This window comes from Apodemus sylvaticus, chromosome 19 (assembly GCF_947179515.1).
Source record: "Apodemus sylvaticus chromosome 19, mApoSyl1.1, whole genome shotgun sequence".
In the NCBI taxonomy this organism is placed as follows: domain Eukaryota; kingdom Metazoa; phylum Chordata; class Mammalia; order Rodentia; family Muridae; genus Apodemus; species Apodemus sylvaticus.
In genome coordinates, this window is record NC_067490.1 from 3,379,901 (window position 1) to 3,395,513 (window position 15,613).

Below are 15,613 nucleotides of genomic sequence, written 5' to 3' on the forward strand. Positions count from 1 at the left end.
AAACAAAAAAAAACCAAAAAAAAAAAAAAAAAGGAAAGGTAGGGGTAGGAGGGACAAGAGTTCAAGGCCAGCTGAGAATACTTGAGACTGTGTCTCAAACCCCCCTAAATACTAAAACAAAGATTCAACAGCTGCAGCCTCTAGCATATGACATATACTGTAAGGTGCCAGGACCCTTGAAATGAACTAGGTCCTCACTACACCTGGACATGGACTTGAGTTTCTTCTCAGGTGAAAACCTGGCACCGGACATGGGTTTAATGTTCTAGGCTTTGGTCGGGGTGGCGGCGCACGCCTTTAATCCCAGCACTCTGGAGTTCGAGGCCAGTCTGGTCTACAGAGTGAGTTTCAGGACAGCCAGGGCTACACAGAGAAACCCTGTCTCAAAAAACAAAACAAAACAAAAAAACAAAAACACCACAAAACAAACCAACAAAAAAAGCTCCATGCTTTGAAGGTTCCAGTTGAAATGGGGCATCTGTTTTCATGCTTTGGTCTTTGGCTAAGCAGGAGAGAGGAGAGGGAGTGGAGGGATGAGGCCTTTTGAGTAGTTTGAGAGGAAGCCATAAAGACCAAATCGAGTGGGCAGGACTTGGCAATCCTGTTTGAATCCCACCCACACTTAACTCTTTGACCGGGCTACACCTGCCCACATCTGAACCAGACACACACACACACACACACACACACAACCAAACAACGTGACACAGATTTTGCCGTTTCAGTTTATTATGGAGGAAGCATGGGAGTCACCACAACCCATCACCAGGCAGGCAGGCGGGTGAAACGATGAGGCAGCGAACCAGGATGGTGGAGATAGTGAGATACGTCGCTGTGACAGAGGTCCAGGCACAGAAGCCCACCCTTTGACCTTCCTGCCAAAGCCTGGCACTGAGGCTCAGATGTGGCATGTGACCAGACTCAGGGTACATGAAGATCGTGACACTCAAAATGTGAACCATCATCAGGTTAGCCTGGGAAAAAGCCATCCTTAAGCTTCCTGAATCGGAGGAAGACAAACCAGCAGCCAGATCCAGGTGCCATACAGAAGCTGGCCAGGTAGAAAAGAAAGCCTAAGAGATTTCAGGGCTCAGAGGATTTGAGTGTTCGCAGACTGCAGAGCAGTATCTGGGCGGCTCAAAGGAAGAATCTCTCAGACAGAGCAGAATCTAGGAAGGGGGACATGTCAGGGCCTAGCCTGGGGAAGAACCAGAAGTCCTGAACTGTTGAGAAACATGTATATTTGGCGCAGGTCAGCAATGGACAAGCCTAGCTCCAGGGGCAGAATGAAAGAGTCCGGGCCCTCAGACACCTTATGAGCATGGAAGCCATGCTGAGGCAGAGAGAGGTTCAGGGCCTGGTAGAACTGTTTTATCTGAGACGCGGACGGGGGCATGCCTGGATGACTTCCTGGGGGCCCAGGCAGAGTGTTCTGGTGCTGGGCACTGGACCAGGAGTTGCAGTAATCGTACTGGCAGCAATTAGCCTTATACCAGTAGTCTGAGTGGTAGGTGATATGCTTCTCTTGACATCGGAAGGAATGGTACTGTCCACAGCCCCGTATGTGGAAGCGAACCTTAGTATCTAGAGGAGAGGGGACCGTTATAATCTTGGTTAATAGCTTCCCACTGTTCCCGAACCTAACTCTTCCCAGCATTCACGCAGACCTGATTTTATTCCATGGATTCTCAGAAGACACAAAAGAGAAAAAAAAATCAACTCACTTGTCTGCATGCCCCACCTCCCCTTCAGAGCTGCCACTGTGTGCACGTGGCCCAAACGACCCTCAAGCTGAAGAGACCAAGCCCCACTGCTCTGCCGCCAGCCCCTTCGGGGGACTTGGCTCACTCTGATAGATGGTGATCACCATGCACGGCGATGAGGGGCTGATGGTGCACTTTTCTGAGCCAGAAATGCAGCCTATCGAAGGGTCTTCTAAGAAGCACTGGTGGCACGTACGGACACTGGCGACCGGAGCTTGGCACAGAGAACAAAGGAGACGGAGCCAGGAGCCCTTCCAGGCACACCCAAGACAAGCTCCCCCACTCCTCCCAGACCCTGGCCATACTTACCCTTCCCCATCACCAAGCCCACCATGGTCAGCACCCCTACAAGCACATGGGCCTTCATTATGGAATTTCAGAGGAGAGGAGCAACTCCCATGGAACACCCCCAAGCCCCACCTTCCTGGGATCACACTCCTTAATCTTCAGCAGCAGAACAGGGAGTCTGAGCAGAAACTGTTGTGGGCACAGAACTGCCTGAGGCAGAATCCTGACCAGAGGACCTGACTAGACTTCTTCCTCTAGTGGCAGGAAGAACGGCCTGTCCTCACCCACAGTCTGGTTCCTGTGTAGATCACAGGCGAGCACCGGCTGGATCTTTATCAGGTATCTTCATCCTAGACATGCCTTGAAAGGTCTGCACCCCCACTTCACGGACCATATGAGTTAGCATCTGTCTCAGGCACTACCTGCTGTCCACCTACACAGCAGGGTTGTCCCTGTTATGCTGGGAGGAGAAGAGCCTCCTCACCCTTTCCAAACCTGTGTCCTCAGGTCTCCCAGCAGGGGGCACACACCACTGAGCAACAGTTGGGGCTGTCTGCCTCCTCTACAATTTTTTTTGGTTTTTCGAGTCCGGGTTTCTCTGTCTAGCCCTTGCTGTCCTGGAACTCACTCTGTAGACCAGGCTGGCTTCGAACTTAGAAATCTGCCTGCCTCTGCCTCCCAAGTGCTGGGATTACAGGCGTGCGCCACCACTGCCCGGCCTCCTCTACAGTTATACTCACTGTAGGGTTACATTCCCTGTAACAGCAGACTGAGGGGACTTCCCAGGAAGCAGCAGACACAGACACAGCCCCACGAGAGCAGGAGTTCCCCAGCCTTTGAAACCTTTTGTCTCCAATCCTGTACTTGCCCTGACCCGACCTGGGTGCCGCTCTGATACACATCTGTACCCGTCACCAGATCCATGAAGCGCCAACCTGGACTCCCTCCAACCTAGGGAGGCGTGACTAGACCCAGAGGGTCCCCGGAGTCAGGCAGCCCTCCCCACCCTCCCTCCCTCAGCCCTTCCCCAGCAGCAAGAGATGAGCTCATGGCCTTTTCTTCCTTTATTTCATATTCCCACCACAGTAACAATTCCTTTAATTTAAACTAAAAACCATAGACTTCCTGAAAGGGTGGCTGCGGAGGAATGGTGGTGTCAGACAGAGGGAGGGTGGGTGGGCGATCAGCGAATCGTCTTGACTGGGCTCTTGAAGTTGCTGGCTGCCTGGAGCTGCAGCTGGTAAGCCATTGGATGGATCTTGAAACCGTAGAGCCTGGGTGGGGAAGGTCAAAGCGGCAGCAGGGTAAGCCCTCGGCTGGCCCTGCCAGCGCTGGTCACCCCCATCCCAGCTCCTCATACCCACTCAAAAGGACCCCAATTTCCCTGCACATGAACACATGAAACACTTCTCTCAAGCCGGGCGGTGGTGGTGCACGCCTTTAATCCCAGCACTTGAGAGGCAGAGGCAGGCGAATTTTTGAGTTCGAGGCCAGCCTGGTCTAGAGAGTGAGCTCCAGGACAGCCAGAGGTATACAGAGAAACCTTGCCTGGAAAAAAACCAAAAACCAAAAAAAAAAAAAGAGACATGTCTCTGTTTTTCTTGTTTGGGGAGGGGGCACTAATTTTTTAAGACCGTTCTCTGTGTAACAGAGCCTTGACCTTGACCTCAGATCTGCCTGCCTCTGCCTCCCCTTGTACAACTGTGTCCAGCTTAAAGAGTGTACCCTATACATCCACTAAAATTAAAAGTCCAGGCCAGATAATGGCCTGTCTCTCTCTCTCTCTTTTTTTTTTTTTTTTTGTGTGTGTGTGTGACTTTTTTTGGGACAGAGTTTCTCTGTGTAGCCCTGGCTGTCCTGGAACTCACTCTATAGACCAGGCTGGCCTCAAACTCAGAAATCCACCTGCCTCTGCCTCCCAAGTGCTGGGATTAAAGGCGTATCTCATTTATGGCTTGAGGTCAACTCAACCAACAATGACTCAGGTCAAACACTCCTTGTGCCCAGCCCCTCCCAATACCTGTGCCAAACCAACCAACCAAAAACCCATAGTGGAAGTACAGCTCAGGGACAGAGTGCGGCTCAGCAGGCATAAGGCTGGGTTTGACCCCCCAACCCACACATGAAATTTCAAATTTAAGAAGCTACAAACTAGTACCTATACAAAATGGAATCTTTTTTCCCTGGTATACAATAAAAATAAGATACCAGGATGGCCAGGCAGTGGTGGCGCAAGCCTGTAATCCCAGCACTCTGGGAGGCAGGGGCAGGCAGATTTCTGAGTTTGAGGCCAGCCTGGTCTACAAAGTGAGTTTCAGGACAGTCAGGGCTACACAGAGAAACCCTGTCTTGAAAAACAAAAACCAAACCAACCAAACAAAAAGATACCAGGATGATAAGCCATGCTAACTCACAAAGGACTGAAGACTTTGGGGAAAAGGCTGAGCATCTAAGATGGCAACAGCCACAATTTAAATAGTCAAGTGCCACACATTTAAAAATGTTGTTAGGCAGGTACTATTGGCATCCCTGCTTTATGTATACGGGATGCACAAGCAATCAAGTAACTTCCTTGGTCACTCAGCAGGACAAAACCCTGGCTTTGGGATAGACAGGCCTCAAGAAAGGACTATGCTCAATTCTCTTCAGACCACAGATCGCTCCTTGACCCTTTGTGACTGTCTCTGCTCCCCACCTGGGTACAAACTGGTTGGCAGGTCGCTTGGGCCGGTACTCTGGATGCACCATGAAGAGCATGTGAGGGAAACCAGTGCCGAAGTATGCACCGTCCGTGTGGTGGTGCCTGGAGGACTTGGGTGTGTACACGTCCATGCACTTGGGGCAGTAGAGCTTCACCATGGCCTCACCTGGGATGTCCGAAAGGCCTGGGGGATAGACAGCCAGACTGCAGACCAGGTATCCCCAGTTCTCCCCGACCTCCCACAGGGCTCAGGCACAGAGAGCATTAAGCCAGCTTTTGGAGGACTGCCAGAGAGTGCCCTCCTCTCCCCCTTTCAACACTCACCGATGGGAAGCATCGGCTGGTTCTCACAATATACACGAGGACAGTAGCCAAAGTCTCCCTGCTGGTACTTTTCCAACTGAGGTGTGTAAAACAGAAGGGACTGGTGGGTGAGCGTGAAGAGGCAATCTCAACTCACCTCACGGTGCCCCCATGCCTCCCACTTCTGACTAGAAGCCCCTCCTCTGTCGAGATAGGTCCTCAAACTCCTCAAGTGTCTTTCCTTTCTGAGGCAGGCTGCGGAGCACAGGGGCCATTTGCTATTTGTTCCCTGCAAACTCCTTCATTTTCCAGTTTCATCACCCTTCCTGAAAACAACACCTTCAAGGGGACCTGCAGCGAGGAGTCAGCCCACGTCTGGGCTTCTCTCTCCTCTGCCACGCTCCTTGCCGGGTATGAACCCGGCCTCTCATTCATGCCCCCGTTTCCCTTCCTGCACAAGTAGCAGGAACAGAGCCTCACCATTTGTGCAATGCCTCGGTTGGTGAGGATGTAGCGGGCGTGGATCAACCCATACAGCATCTCGGCGGCCTGTTCAATCAAGTCACTCTGGTTGGGGTTGTCTTCCAGCTCTTCATCTGAAATGTGGGCGGGGTGGCCACTTGTTTAGCTTTCCTAGTAACCCCACCTTACCCCGCAAGGTAGCACCTCCAGTTTCTCTAGTATCTGTTTGAGCCCTGCCCTATCCACCATCCTTGCATCTGACCCAGAAACCTGGGCTGTAGACTCTCCTACAAGGCCAAGCCTGCTCAGCACAGCCTTCGCTGAGCACCTCTTTAGTCCCTGCCGCCTTGCTCCTTTCACAGTAAGTAAATGTAAACAGAGTACAGAGGAGGCCCTTTAGAGCAGCACAGGGCAAGAGGCAGCAGCACACCAAACCCAAGAGGAGAGGAAATTATCGTTACAAAGCAGAGCTGAGCTACTTTCAGAGAGCATGTAGAGTCATCAGGAATCAAAACAATGGAGAAGAGAGGCACTACTGTGTGTGCTGCGACGCCATCGGAAGCTAGGGCAGGAAGAGCAAGTGGTAAAGTCCAGTGTGGGTTATGCAGGGAGAGGCTGGAGGTGGGGGAGAAAACACAGAGCAAGCAAGTAACCAGCAAGGGGTCTGGGGACAGGAGAGCTGGAGAATCAAAAGGAAATTTAGAAACTCAAGAAGTAAGCCAGGCCTTGATAGCAGCATTCAGGAGGCAGAGGCAGGAAGATCTCTGTGAGTTCAAGGACAGCCTGATCTACTGAGTGAGTTTTAGAACAGATAAGGCTACCCAAGAAAACCCTGTCTCTACCCAACAACAACCACCTCAAGAAGCAAGGAGGCAGAGACCAGAAGAGAAGGAAAACAAAGCACACACGCATGCACACTTCATCACCAACCCCACAAGTCAACAACAACCCTAGGCACATTACCAGGTTCCAGGTCCAAGATCATGTCTAGAGCTTGTCGGTAGTGAGGCACCTGCTCATTGAGTCCAGTCAGATTAAATTTGTCCTGGATGTAGTCTTCATCCACCTACGGGCACACAGAAGCCAAGAGGTTGAAACTAGTATAGGAGGCCTGTCTTCCACCTGGACCTAAGACATGTCTTATCCTTAGCCAAGCCTTTTCTTTTGTGTTCTCTTCCCAATCCTGCAGAGGTACTTAAGTCTCATAAAAACTGTAGCCCTTAGCCCTGTCCTTTAAGGCTAACCAGATCCATCACACAAAGACATTATTATTATTATATTTTTAAGGACTTTACTTATTTTATGTACATGAGTACTCTGTAGCTGTCTTCAGACACACCAGAAGAAGGCATCAGATCCCATTGCAGATGGTTGTGAGTCACCATGTGGTTGCTGAGATTTGAACTCAGAACCTCTGCAAGAGCAGTCAGTGTGCTCTTTACCACTGAGCCATCTCTCCAGCCCCCCCCCCCAAAGACATTATTCAGCTTGTCCCTCTTTTTAGAAACTGTACTCGCTGTCTTCTTGAGGATAGCAAACTCTCGGAGCTGAAGACTTGGGAATCATGAAGTGCAAAAACAGTTTACTTTTTTTTTTTTTTTTTGGTTTTTCATCAAGACAGGGTTTCTCTGTGTAGCCCTGGCTGTCCTGGAACTCACTTTGTAGACCAGGTTGGCCTCGGAACTCTGCCTGCCTCAACTCTGCCTGCCTCAAGTGCTGGGATTAAAGGCATGCACCAGCACTGCCCCGCCTTTTTTGTTTGTTTGTTTTTTGGATTTGGTTTTTTTCCAGACAGGGTTTCTCTGTGTAGCTCTGGCTGTCCTGGAACTCACTCTGTAGACCAGGCTGGCCTTGAACTCAGAAACTGGCCTGCCTCTGCCTCCCAAATGCTGGGATTAAAGGTGTGTGCCACCACTGCCAGACCAACAGTTTACTTTTTAAAAGGCATTTATAATTTCCTACATTAACACACTGTGGCTTTGCATGTTACACAACTTTAACATGAAATGTTTTAATTATTCTAATGGTCACCTGAGATACCTCTGTTAGCCATGCATATTGACGAAAAACCTTGCAATCCTAGCATTCAGGAGACTGTGGCAGTAGGATTGCTGGGAGCTCAAGGCCAGTCTAGGCTGCATAGTTGAGTTCCATCGAAATCTGCTCTCAAACGAAACGACATAAAATAAAACATCGAGGACATGCGGAGTTGGCCCACCTAAACTCACCTCACAAAAGAATTCATTACCACGGAGCCCACAGAACCAGGAAATCCAGGACACCTCCTCAGAGCTACTCATCTTTATGTCCGCTGAGAAAGAAGAGCATAAGTAAGTGGAGACCAAACTGTTTTGGTCTCTTCCTCCTCCCACACGTTCTCCAAAACCAGGGAAGCATCCGAGTACAGCCAGGCTTACAGGATCCCGGCCTCTGAAGCATCTCCAAGCTTCTCTCCTTTACCTCAGCCCCCTGCAGTGTGCTGAGGAGTCCCAGAGAATGACAGGTCCTGATCTGTTAATGTTACCCTCGTCCCTGGTGCTCCTCGGGGCCAGGCCCTTGTCCCCTCCATGTCAGCCGCGACAGAGCCCTCGGCTCCGGCTCCCCACCACCGCAGGTGCCTGCCTGTGCCTGGCGCCTGTCCCAAGGCTTCCGAAGTTCATTTTACTCAACAGAACCGGCCTCTCCTGCACTCGCAGGGTTGGCGAAGGCGCCACACTTCCGTGGGACTCACGAGCGTCCCCACAAGCCGCCTCCTCTCCCCAGGCCCCCCGACCTCCTTCGGCTACCGACCCGGTCACTACCTTCGTCGCCCCCACATCGAGGAGCACCGACCAGAGTGCCGCGCCCAGGGACCGGCGACTCGGCGCGGAGACAACCCCACACTCACCGGCCGGACGGGGACTGGGACTGGGGCGGGGAAGGGGAGCTGTGCTTCCAAGGAACGGCAGAGACCGCTACAGCGCAGAAAGCCGACCCGGCCGCGGCAGACCAAGTGGGGAGGGGGGAAGTGGAAACTGGTGAGGGTTTGGGGAGAAGAAGGCAACGCGCAGGCGCCGAGGACCGCCCCCCTACCTCCGTGGACGCTGGGAGGTGGAGTCCCGTTAGCAGCGAAAAACTGACGAAATGAGGGGAAGGCAAACTACCAATCCCAGAAGGACCCGCGCATGACTCTAGGACCGCGAGGCCCCAGAGGAAGCCGCCCTAGGGGCGGGGCGACCCGAGGCGCCACCGGAAGCGGAAGCCGAGTACAGCGTCTTCCCAACCAGGAAGCCTGGGAAATATAGTCTTAATAGGCTGGCTAGACTGCAGAGCTGGCGCTAGGTGTCAGCCCTGCGGTGTTCCTTCAGGGTTCCACTTCGGTTTTTCTCCCTCCTCCCCGTGCCTGGCCAACCCACTGGATCCTGGCTCTCCTGTCATGCCGGCGACAGAGTGCGCCCGGGCTCCGGCATGCGCAGAGACGTGGTGAGGGACTTAGGTCGGGTGTGCTTGGGATGAGCTGAACTGTGCATCACAGGGCGTGAGAACCTGGACCGCCCTGCACGCTAACCTGAGGTGGGACCGGACATTCGGCCGCTCGTCCCTTTGTACTTCTCCATTTCCTCAGAGCTTGCGTGGACCGTTCTGCTGCGGACCCTAACTGTTCTTCAAACCCTGCTCAGAGTAGTGGTGAGGGGTGCGGTGATGTTACTTCATCTCACAGCTCCTCGGCATTCCACAGGTCTCCCCCTCTGTGTCCTCAGAGTCTTTCTGAACGCAGAGCGTGGCCTCCCAGCTCCAGAGAAGGAGCCTGGTGCGGGAGGGACCAGGGCGAGGGTGGCGAAGAGCATTGTGGGGGCGTTATGTAAAAGCAGGACCCCAACCGACAGGTTCCCCCTTGGGTCCTCGCGCTAACTGGGCACGCGATGCTTGATGCAGATGCTTGGAAAGGTTCCAGCGCGGGAAACTTGAACCTTGTGGGTGTTTGTTGTTGTTGTTGCTGCTGCTGCTGCGTGTGCGTCATTACGCCCTGTGGGTATTTGATTGTCTCAACTCTTCCAGATTATAAGAGCGCCATTTTGCAGTACGGAAGTGACAGTGCTGCAGCCTTCCGGAGTAATGTCACACCTGTTGTTATCTGGAAAAAGAAGACCCCTAGATAAGATCGAGGAAGATCTAAAAGGTCGACCTGATATTTCCTAAAGGTATGTGTTAGAGGAAGGGAAAATGTGTTCGGAGAGAGACTGGCATTTTTGTTTGTAGGAAGATGGGAGTTAAACACAGGACCCTCAACCATCTTGAGGGATATTTTTTCCTGTTATCCTTTTCCTATTCTGTGTTATTGATAGAGCCCAGAATTATAAAATTCGAGACAAACATTCTGTACAGAGCCATATCTACCATGCCCTCATGAAATTTTACTAACATCGTGGCAGGATCTGTTGTTATTCCTGGGGTCCATTTTACCCATGAGCTCTACAGAATCCTGGGTATGAAGTCAGTTTTGGGATGGGAGGCCTGAGTCAGTTCTAGGCTGCTCTCATCCCAGCGGGCCCCTCAGGGATGGTGCTGGTCATCTTCACAATAGCTACCTGGAAGGTTGGGTCACTTGTCTCATCCTTGCCTTGCTCGGTCTTCATTTTCTCATTTCTCTCACAGGCATGTCCAGGCCGTCCCTCATCACATTCACCCCGGCCGCCGACTCCAGTGACCTCTGGAAGGATGGGCAGCAGCAACCACAGGCCATGAAACCGGAGCCCGTCCTGGATGGAGCTGCAGCCCGGGCTTTCTACGAGGCTCTAATTGCAGACGACAGTGGTTCCTCTAAGCCCCAGAGAGCTGAACCTGCCAGGGGGAGGAAGAGGAAGAGAAGAAGAGTGACAAGGGAGCCTGCAGCAGCAGCAGGAGCCCCGAGTCGAGGGAGAGCACTTGAGGATGAAGACAAGATGACCCAGTGGATCCTGCTGGCAGCCCAGAATGGGGATCTGACAGAACTTCGGAGGCTGCTGGAACCCCAAGAGGCAGGGGGAGCTGGAGGGAATATCAATGCCCGTGATGCCTTCTGGTGGACTCCCTTGATGTGCGCTGCCCGAGCCGGCCAGGGCGCTGCCGTGCAATATCTCCTGGGCCGAGGGGCTGCCTGGGTAGGAGTCTGTGAACTGGGAGGCAGAGATGCTGCTCAGCTGGCTGAAGAAGCAGGCTTCCCTGAGATAGCCCGCATGGTCAGAGAGAGTCAGGGAGAGACAAGGAGCCCCGAGAACCAGAACCGGTGAGGAGGGAACCTTTGCTTATACCCATCTTTATTGTGTTCTTTCTTTCCTGGACCCCTCATACAAAGGGCCCCACAGCAGCTAAAGGATGCTATTCCTCCTCCATTGCAGTTCAGTCGTGGAGTGGTAATGGATGTGGCCATTGTGCGTTCGAGTCTTGGTTCCATTTATTTGCAGTGCCAGCCTAAAATCTGCAAATCTCAGTCCTTGTCCGAGAACTGGGGATAAGACTTTTTCCCAAAGGGATGTTAAGATGCAGTAGGTTAACTGGAAAGAGAAGGGATGGGAGGGTGCTTGTCACATAGTATGCACTGTATAAATACCAGCGCTTCTCATTATTCCTGAGAGGCTGAGGCCCATCCAACGATATTCCAAATAGTCCCTTCTGGACAAATGGGGGGGGCGCCTGCGTAGCTTGGTTAGAGCACCTGCCTATCACTGGGAAGACCTTGGTGTCTGTCTCCAAGACAAGATGCAACCAAAGATGCTGCTGAAATTGGGAGAAAGGATAAGATGCTCTGCTTTGCCTGGGACCTGAAAAACTTGAGGTTCCTCCATTGTCTCTTTTTCTTCCCCTATAACTTAATTCTTTCTCTGCAGATCTCCCCGCTCCGCCCCCCAGTTCTGTGAGGACTGTGGTGCCCACTTTGAAGACTCCAACCACCGCACATCTACTGCTCACCTGCTGTCACTGACTGGGAGACCCCAGCCCTCCAACCTTCTCTTCGGGGTGCCCACTTCCAGTCCTGGCTTCAGGTTGCTGCTGAGAGGTGGCTGGGAACCAGGGATGGGGCTAGGCCCCCGGGGTGAAGGCCGTGCCAACCCTATTCCCACCATCCTCAAGAGGGACCAGGAAGGGCTGGGCTATAGATCCCCACCCCAACCCCGAGTCACACACTTTGCAGCTCGGGATACCCGGGCTGTGTCTGGGAGAGAAAGAGTGCCACGAGTTGCCACGCTGAGTCAGAGGGAGAACAGAAGGCGAGAAGAGAAGGGCAGAGCCTGGGAGCGAGATCTAAGACTGTACATGAACCTGGAGTTCTGACTGATATGCACTGGCCCTGATCTGTCACTCCTGGACTTGGGCCTCTGACATGGACTTCCAGACCCTTAGGCCCTGGCTACTGGCGCTGTTTTTAGAGAGAAGGGCTGAGGGTTGGGAGATAAATAAACTTCTTCCTTGTGGCTTGTTTACTTTCTTGCATGATATAGTAGGGAATTGGAACAAATCTGAGAGTCATTTGGAAGTCTTACCTGATTCAAAAAGACCAAAAAAAAAGGCCCTAGTCTTGCTGGCTGCATTCTACCTGCTCACTGAAATGCCCTGCCCCCCCACTCCCCCCACTAGGAATTGCCCCACTGTGTGTAATGCCCTCTGGGTATGTGTCTAGGCCAATCCAGTCAAGCAGTGACTCGTGTCAAACCAAGTGTGCTCTGTGCTGAAAACAGAAGACACAAACCCTGAGCTCCTTGCGGAAGCCAGGTGCAAGGAAATGTAATGCCTGGTGGTAGGGAAGTTGAAAGCCTCCAGAGAGGAAGTGGAGTCCTGCTGGACTGACCGGTGCAACTAAGGTCATCCAACCTGTGCGGCATTCTAGCTGGGACCAGAGCTCTGACCTCCCAGAAAAAAAGTTTAACATAATTTTTTTTAGTGTTTATGATTTTTTGTTTGTTTGTTTTGAGACACAGTCTCTCACGATGTGTAGACCAGGCTGGCCTTGAACTCAGATAAAGCTGTCACTGGAGTGTGGCACTGGGCTTTACAGTATGGGGCATGTTACCTAGGCATTCATACCTGCTCACTGAGTTACGGTTCCAAGGCAGCCCTAAGACTCCATTTCACTCCCTGAAACCAGGCAACGTGCTTTTGTACAGTTCTCTTTCGTACTTGGCACCCACAAGCCTTTGGGATACTTATTCCGAGTGCTAGGAACATGAAAGCTTTCCAATCTCTGTCTGGAAGGCCAAAGGGCGGCTGCTTAAATCACGTGGTTCCTGTTACTAACCTTTCTGGACCAGCATTACAAGAAATCACAGGTGAGAAATCACAGGAATGGCGGAGGTGTTGGAAAGAACCACAGAGTAGCCACAATGTAACACTAGGGAAGCAGAGGCACAAGGCTTGACTCAAAGCTAGCCTGGGCTGTATGTGTCTAAGCCTTTCCTGAGCTATATATATAGGGACCTGAGCTTTATGTATAGGGAACCTGTTCTTAAAAACAAAGCCGTGCAGTGGTGGGGCGCACCTTTAATCTCAAGGCGACAAGAGGCAAGCAGATCTCAGTTCGAGGCCAGCCTTGTCTACAGAGCTAATTCCAGTATAGCCAAGGTTACATAGCAAAACAAAACAAAAATCCCAAACCAAGGGCTGGAGGGCCTAACCAGGGTCAGCGGTGGGAGGCTCTGGAGGTGAACAGCAGAACCCGGGTGCGTACTCAGGGTCTGGCCTTAGGTGGTCCTCTCTACGCCTGCGCTAGTGAATCGCGGGGGCTTCGGGGGAGGTCGCTCTGTCGGGTCCGCCTCACGGGTTGCGGAGCTCCGCCCCCGCTGGTCCCTCCCGACCCGGTACAGCTGCTTCCGGGCTCTCACCGCTCTGGGAGGCCGCGCTCTCCAGACGCCGGGCCGCACAGCTACTCGCCGCGCGATCACCCAGTCGCCTGGGTCCCCAGGTAGGCCTGCACTGTGTCTTGCGTCTGCGATCTCCAAGGACATCTCTGTTCTGACCTTGCGGATGCCGCGTCTCAGCTGCGCCCTCGCGGGACAGCGGGGCCACTTGGAGGAACCATAGCTTCCTAAGTTAAGGGATGCATGTGACTGGCTGGAGTTCGCTGGACATTTCCATCCCGTCTTCCTCTCTACAGAGACTTCCTGTTCCTTGAGCTCCCTTGGGCTGCGGTTTAAGGTTCCCGAAATTCAGGACCGAAAGGACCCTGGGCCACCACCTTCAATTTTCCTTCTTCAATGGAGCACCACCTCTCCACTTTCTGGGACACTCTGGGATGTGGTCTTGGTGAGTGAAACTTGGGGTGCTGACTGTTGGGAAGGAAATCTGAACATTGTGGGTGTGACCCTGGCCTTATCGGGCCCTAGAAGTCTTGTTAGCGTGTGGGGTGGCAAATGGATTTCTTCTCACCTCGACTGACACGGAAGCAGGCCATTTCACAGTAGGACGACATCACCAAGCAGATACCTCTTCTGAACCGGAACTGATTCTGGCTTCTGTGGAGAGCCCGAGAGTCTTAAGCAAAGTCAGGAAGGGGTCACAGATTTGGGAAGCTCAATTTGCACAGCTCAATTATGTTCCTTCGACGGCTTGGTGGCTGGCTACCTCGACCTTGGGGCCGAAAGAAATCTGCGAAGGCTGATTTGCCTGCCCCAGAACCCAGATGGGTGGACAGCTCCCCGGAGAATTCAGGGAGTGACTGGGACAGTGCTCCAGAGTCCATGGGAGATGTGGGACCTCTTAAGACCAAGGATTCAGGAACACGGAGGCCCCCCGGGGCTGCTCCGGAGCCTAGCAGGGACGTCAAGGTGGATCAACTGGGAAGCAAAAGAATGGATTCTCTCAAGCGGGACAAGACTGCCTCGACCATTCAAGAATCTGTAAGACGGGAGGCTGGAGGAGCCATTCCAGGACTGGTCTGGGGTCCTGTGGCTTCAGGTGACACAACGAACCTTGCAGTGTCCCCTCAAGGGGGACGAGGCACCACTGGGCCAGAAGCCCTACTGGAGAAACCTGGTCGCCGTCAGAAGCTGCTGCGTTGGCTGCGGGGGGAACCAGGGGCTCCCTCACATTACCTGCAGGACCCAGAGGAGTATCTCCAGATCTCTACCAACTTGACCCTGCACCTGCTGGAGCTGCTCGCCTCAGCCCTGCTGGCTCTGTGCTCTAGGCCACTCCGAGCCATCTTGGATGCTTTGGGCCTTCGAGGACCTGTGGGCCTCTGGCTGCACGGGCTACTGTGTTTCCTGGCCGCCCTGCATGGTCTCCACGCTGTGCTGAGCCTCCTTACTGCCCACCCCCTGCATTTTGCCTGCCTCTTTGGCCTGTTGCAGGCCCTGGTGCTGGCTGTCAGCCTCCGGGAACCTGTTGAGGATGAGGAGAGCGCTGATTGGGAGAGTGAGGGGCAGGAGAGGGAGGCCAAGGAGCAGAGGGAAGGTCCAGGAAGGGTGCTGTGACTGGGAGAGGGTGGGAGCAAAGGGTAAAGATAGTGGGGTGGCCTTTAGGAGGAAGGTGGGGAGACCCAGATTGTAAGCACAGCGACCTCAGGGATGGAACTCAGGCACAAGACGCTTCCGTCACAAACTCAACACACAGGGCTCTCTAGGGTGGCCAGTAGTGGACACTGGGGCATTACCATTGAAGTCACCAGCTGTTGTTACTTCTTGCTTTTACATTGAGCCACCGTTTTGTTTTTTAATTCCCACCTCCACTTTTTAAAAGTAAAATAGGATAAAAGCAACTGTAGAGAATGGACACAACAGGGCTCTTTCCAAGCCCAGGGGTGGGCGGGGCCAGAGGCAAGACAGAGATCTCTACATTAAGATGTGATGGGGAGTCCCATGGATCCTAGGACCAGAACCGTCTAGGAAAGAGTGAGGCTGTGAGGGAGAAGAAGGGGCTACAGGTGCTGTGGTGCCTGCTGGGAGGGTCTGACAGTCGGTGGAAGCCGGAAGAACCATGACTGCTGTGGGCCGGATTGGCATGAGGAGCAGCACAGAGGAACTGGCCGCTCGGTCAGGCAGTGGGGAAGCCCAGCGCCTGCCTCTCCACTCAGGCGCGGGCCTTGTTCACTCAGCAATAAATGTGCCACACTACATCCTAAATACACCAGTCCAGTGTGAGAGGT

General features: G+C 53.0%; 4 protein-coding genes across 8 annotated transcripts; 2 read left to right on the plus strand and 2 right to left on the minus strand.

Annotated features, from left to right (window-relative positions):
- Nucleotides 1–1,186: 1,186 nt before the first annotated feature.
- Nucleotides 1,187–2,781, minus strand: Ly6g5b (lymphocyte antigen 6 family member G5B). Its single transcript, XM_052163933.1, has 3 exons — nt 2,073–2,781; nt 1,849–1,977; nt 1,187–1,584 (listed from the first exon to the last, which is right to left on the minus strand). The coding sequence occupies exons 1-3, from the start codon at nt 2,128–2,130 to the stop codon at nt 1,187–1,189; spliced, it is 585 nt and encodes a 194-aa protein (XP_052019893.1). The 5' UTR covers nt 2,131–2,781.
- A 316-nt stretch (nt 2,782–3,097) lies between these two features.
- On the minus strand, nt 3,098–8,557 carry Csnk2b (casein kinase 2 beta). 2 transcript variants are annotated; one of them, XM_052163675.1, is made up of 7 exons: nt 8,405–8,557; nt 7,746–7,828; nt 6,481–6,583; nt 5,536–5,651; nt 5,077–5,152; nt 4,747–4,936; nt 3,098–3,325 (listed from the first exon to the last, which is right to left on the minus strand). In XM_052163675.1, exons 2-7 carry the CDS (start codon nt 7,815–7,817, stop codon nt 3,235–3,237), a joined length of 648 nt encoding a protein of 215 aa, XP_052019635.1. In that variant the 5' UTR covers nt 7,818–7,828; nt 8,405–8,557; the 3' UTR covers nt 3,098–3,234. The 2 variants fall into 2 exon arrangements, with proteins under 2 accessions (XP_052019635.1, XP_052019636.1); XM_052163676.1 differs by lacking the exon at nt 8,405–8,557 and adding an exon at nt 8,319–8,341.
- A 203-nt stretch (nt 8,558–8,760) lies between these two features.
- On the plus strand, nt 8,761–11,948 carry Gpank1 (G-patch domain and ankyrin repeats 1). Of its 4 annotated transcripts, none has more exons than XM_052163672.1 (4): nt 8,761–9,069; nt 9,556–9,698; nt 10,153–10,762; nt 11,364–11,948. In XM_052163672.1, the coding sequence occupies exons 3-4, from the start codon at nt 10,155–10,157 to the stop codon at nt 11,806–11,808; spliced, it is 1,053 nt and encodes a 350-aa protein (XP_052019632.1). In that variant the 5' UTR covers nt 8,761–9,069; nt 9,556–9,698; nt 10,153–10,154; the 3' UTR covers nt 11,809–11,948. The 4 variants fall into 4 exon arrangements, with proteins under 4 accessions (XP_052019632.1, XP_052019631.1, XP_052019633.1 ...); XM_052163671.1 differs by having other exon boundaries at nt 8,761–8,979; XM_052163673.1 differs by lacking the exon at nt 8,761–9,069 and adding an exon at nt 9,076–9,190.
- Nucleotides 11,949–13,304: 1,356 nt separating this feature from the next.
- Nucleotides 13,305–15,608, plus strand: C19H6orf47 (chromosome 19 C6orf47 homolog). The gene is made up of 2 exons (XM_052163448.1): nt 13,305–13,432; nt 13,625–15,608. The coding sequence occupies exon 2, from the start codon at nt 14,061–14,063 to the stop codon at nt 14,940–14,942; it is 882 nt and encodes a 293-aa protein (XP_052019408.1). The 5' UTR covers nt 13,305–13,432; nt 13,625–14,060; the 3' UTR covers nt 14,943–15,608.
- Nucleotides 15,609–15,613: the final 5 nt, after the last annotated feature.